The 2760-nt window shown below is 31.1% G+C and overlaps 1 protein-coding gene across 1 annotated transcript; it reads left to right on the top strand.

Annotated features, from left to right (window-relative positions):
- Positions 1–1910: 1910 nt before the first annotated feature.
- On the top strand, positions 1911–2426 carry LOC144567605 (brassinosteroid-responsive RING protein 1-like). Its single transcript, XM_078317776.1, has one exon. The coding sequence runs from the start codon at positions 1961–1963 to the stop codon at positions 2381–2383; it is 423 nt and encodes a 140-aa protein (XP_078173902.1). The 5' UTR covers positions 1911–1960; the 3' UTR covers positions 2384–2426.
- Positions 2427–2760: the final 334 nt, after the last annotated feature.

Here is a 2760-nt window from a genome sequence, read left to right as displayed (position 1 = left end):
GAAACAATGTTTCGCCCATTCAAATTGGATCCATTTCCACCTAGCAGCCAAACAGAGTCTAACAGGTTTGTAAATTAGGTATATGTTCAGCAAATGTGACTTGACATATATTATTAGAATATTAGAAACAGAACTATTAATATGAAACGAAGCAGGGCATCTGATTGAATGCATTCCAATTAATATTATGTGTTTAGAAATTTTAGCCTAAATGTATGTTGGAAATGTAATACTGGTTAAATTATTTGAGTTAAATTAATAGTTAATTTATAAAATCATATATGGATTTTATGCGGCTCATATGTGCTGAAATTTTGATCTCTCGTCTGAATAGATGCATCTGGAGAGGTGCAGTCGAAAAAATACAACCAAGTGGTGCAACTGAAAAGATGCAAGTAATTGGTGTGTTCTGTTATAGTTCAAAATTTTATTATCTAATAATCTAAATACACATATTAAGAGAGAGAGAGAGAGAGAGAGAGAGAGAGAGAGCAAGGTGCTGTCCGCTTTGTATTAGTATATATACCGACTGACAGTTGTTTGTGAAATATGTTTGTGTGGATACCAATAAAGATATAGTTGTTCTCAATAACAATTTGTATATTGCAAAATGGCTTTTCTAACCTCATGTAATTGAACTCAACCAAATATTAACTACTTTAGCAAATAACTCTTAATTTGCATCCAGAAATAATCCGTATCCTCTTATTATTAACTCAAATTGAGATAATAATGTAGAATGAATTCGGACCGTTCAATATATGTTTTAATACGAATTTTAAAGAGGTTTCGTGCATTTCATTTTGGATATAATTGGCCTAGATAATTAACTCAAAATCTGAGTTAATGCAGCAGCTCTTAATTAGCTAACTAAGAGTGTAGTAATAAATTTGAGATTAAAACATTATAGCGGCATTTGTAATTAATAATTTGAATATAATAAAAATATGATTTCAAAATAATTTATTTCTTTTATGATAATTATGGATCGAATAGTAGTGTTTTATGTAAATAATTTAAAGTACAAATTAAGTGCGTGTCACTTCTTAAAATTCTAATTAATTCTAATTAGACTAAATTATATATTTTGTGACCATTTCTTGAAGTTATACTTGAAAGACAAGAAGAAAAAGAAGTATTACTATAGAATCTCTTTCTTTATATTTAATTGGATAATCAAATTATATTTCCACCATCATTAATTAATTGAACCAAAAATGGTCTGTGAATAAGCAAACTGACTTGAAGTTTATTAATTAAGGATAATTTATTGAGATGGCCAAATTAAATCTATCCCTGTACACACAAATTAACCTAGCTTCTTCAAATCCTGTTTAATTTAATTAGACACGTACCGTACGTTTTGAAATCTTAAATATGTACATAGTATAAAGATAAAGCAGACAACGTAACACCGATTCAACAAAATCAATATATATACCTCCTAAAGATAGAAATTTTTGTTTGCAAAACAGCCAATGTATTTTAAATTATATGAATTAATTAGTTCCAACCAAATAACTTCATTTAGTTTTTTTTTCCAATGAAGCCAGAGCCGAAATATTTAAGAGACAATTTTCCTAAGTTAAGTTAACATTTAGGCCAGAGATATATATATGCCTAGCTAATTCAACGGCTATAAACAATCATTATTGTTTAGTAAGCAAGTAGCTGGAGTTAGGACTTGGGATGATGTTTGTTAACATATATTTCGCATGGGGGCCGGGGCAAATTTTTTATTTTTAGGTTTTACAAGGGCACACACACATATATAGAACTCTAGTAGAATATATATATATATATACTGGTAGTCTGGTATGCTGCTTCTCTCCTTCCCAACCTATATAAGAAGCTGAAGCTATCTATTACCATAAAAATACTCTCCATTGGCCATTGCCTATTAATTTCTCTCTCTCTCTCTCTCTCTCTCTCTCAATCAACCAATCAAACTTCATATATAATGGGGTTTCCTTCATTCTACTACGGTGTGATTCTTCCAAAGCCTCTAATACTGGTAATGCAACTCCTGGATTGCCTCCAACAATGCATCTTTATCTCTCTGCTCCAGGTTGGATTACTACAATATCAACCAACTCCTGGATTCTCATCTCCGCCAGATCCAGTGGCATCCGCCATTAAAAATAGGCTTCAAGTGGCAAGGTTCTCAACCTTGCACAAGGAATTGAGAAATGGAGAGGAGTCCGTTTGTGCTGTGTGCTTGGCAGCACTGGAGGCGAGACATGAAGTGAGAAAATTGGGGAATTGCTCACATTTATTCCACAAGGGGTGTATTGATAAATGGGTAGAGTTAGGTCAAGTCACATGCCCCTTGTGTAGATCTCCTCTTCTGCCAAAAGGGCAGACATGTCATTATTATATGTGAGCATCTTATTTTTTCTTTTCTTTTCTTTTCTTTTCTTTTCTTTTCTTACAGGAGAAAACTAGGTGTATATTTATATTTGGTAATCGATCTTAAGAACACTCTAGTTCTACTTCTATTGGTAGATATACAATATATAGGTTGTAATTGTAACACTAATTATATATATATATATATTCATGTGGCTATATATTTTCATGCCATTGTGTAAACTTTAGTGTGAAATTAAATAACAATAGTGAAAATATATACTTGTAGTCCTACCTTTTTTGTTTTAAAAAATATTTAACATATAAACTACTACATATATATAATAGATATACGCTATTCTATGTACGGATCCTTTTTGTTTTCTTTTCATTGGAAATTAAATTGCTCTC

The sequence above is a fragment of the Carex rostrata genome, chromosome 16, assembly GCF_964058835.1.
Source record: "Carex rostrata chromosome 16, lpCarRost1.2, whole genome shotgun sequence".
Taxonomy (NCBI): Eukaryota; Viridiplantae; Streptophyta; class Magnoliopsida; order Poales; family Cyperaceae; genus Carex; species Carex rostrata.
The sequence above is the reverse complement of the archived record's forward strand: the minus strand, read 5'-3'. Positions and strand labels throughout refer to the sequence as shown.

Excerpts from the sequence above, each read along its gene's own strand:
- LOC144567605 (XM_078317776.1), top strand. The coding sequence starts at position 1,961 with ATGGGGTTTCCTTCATTCTACTACGGTGTGATTCTTCCAAAGCCTCTA.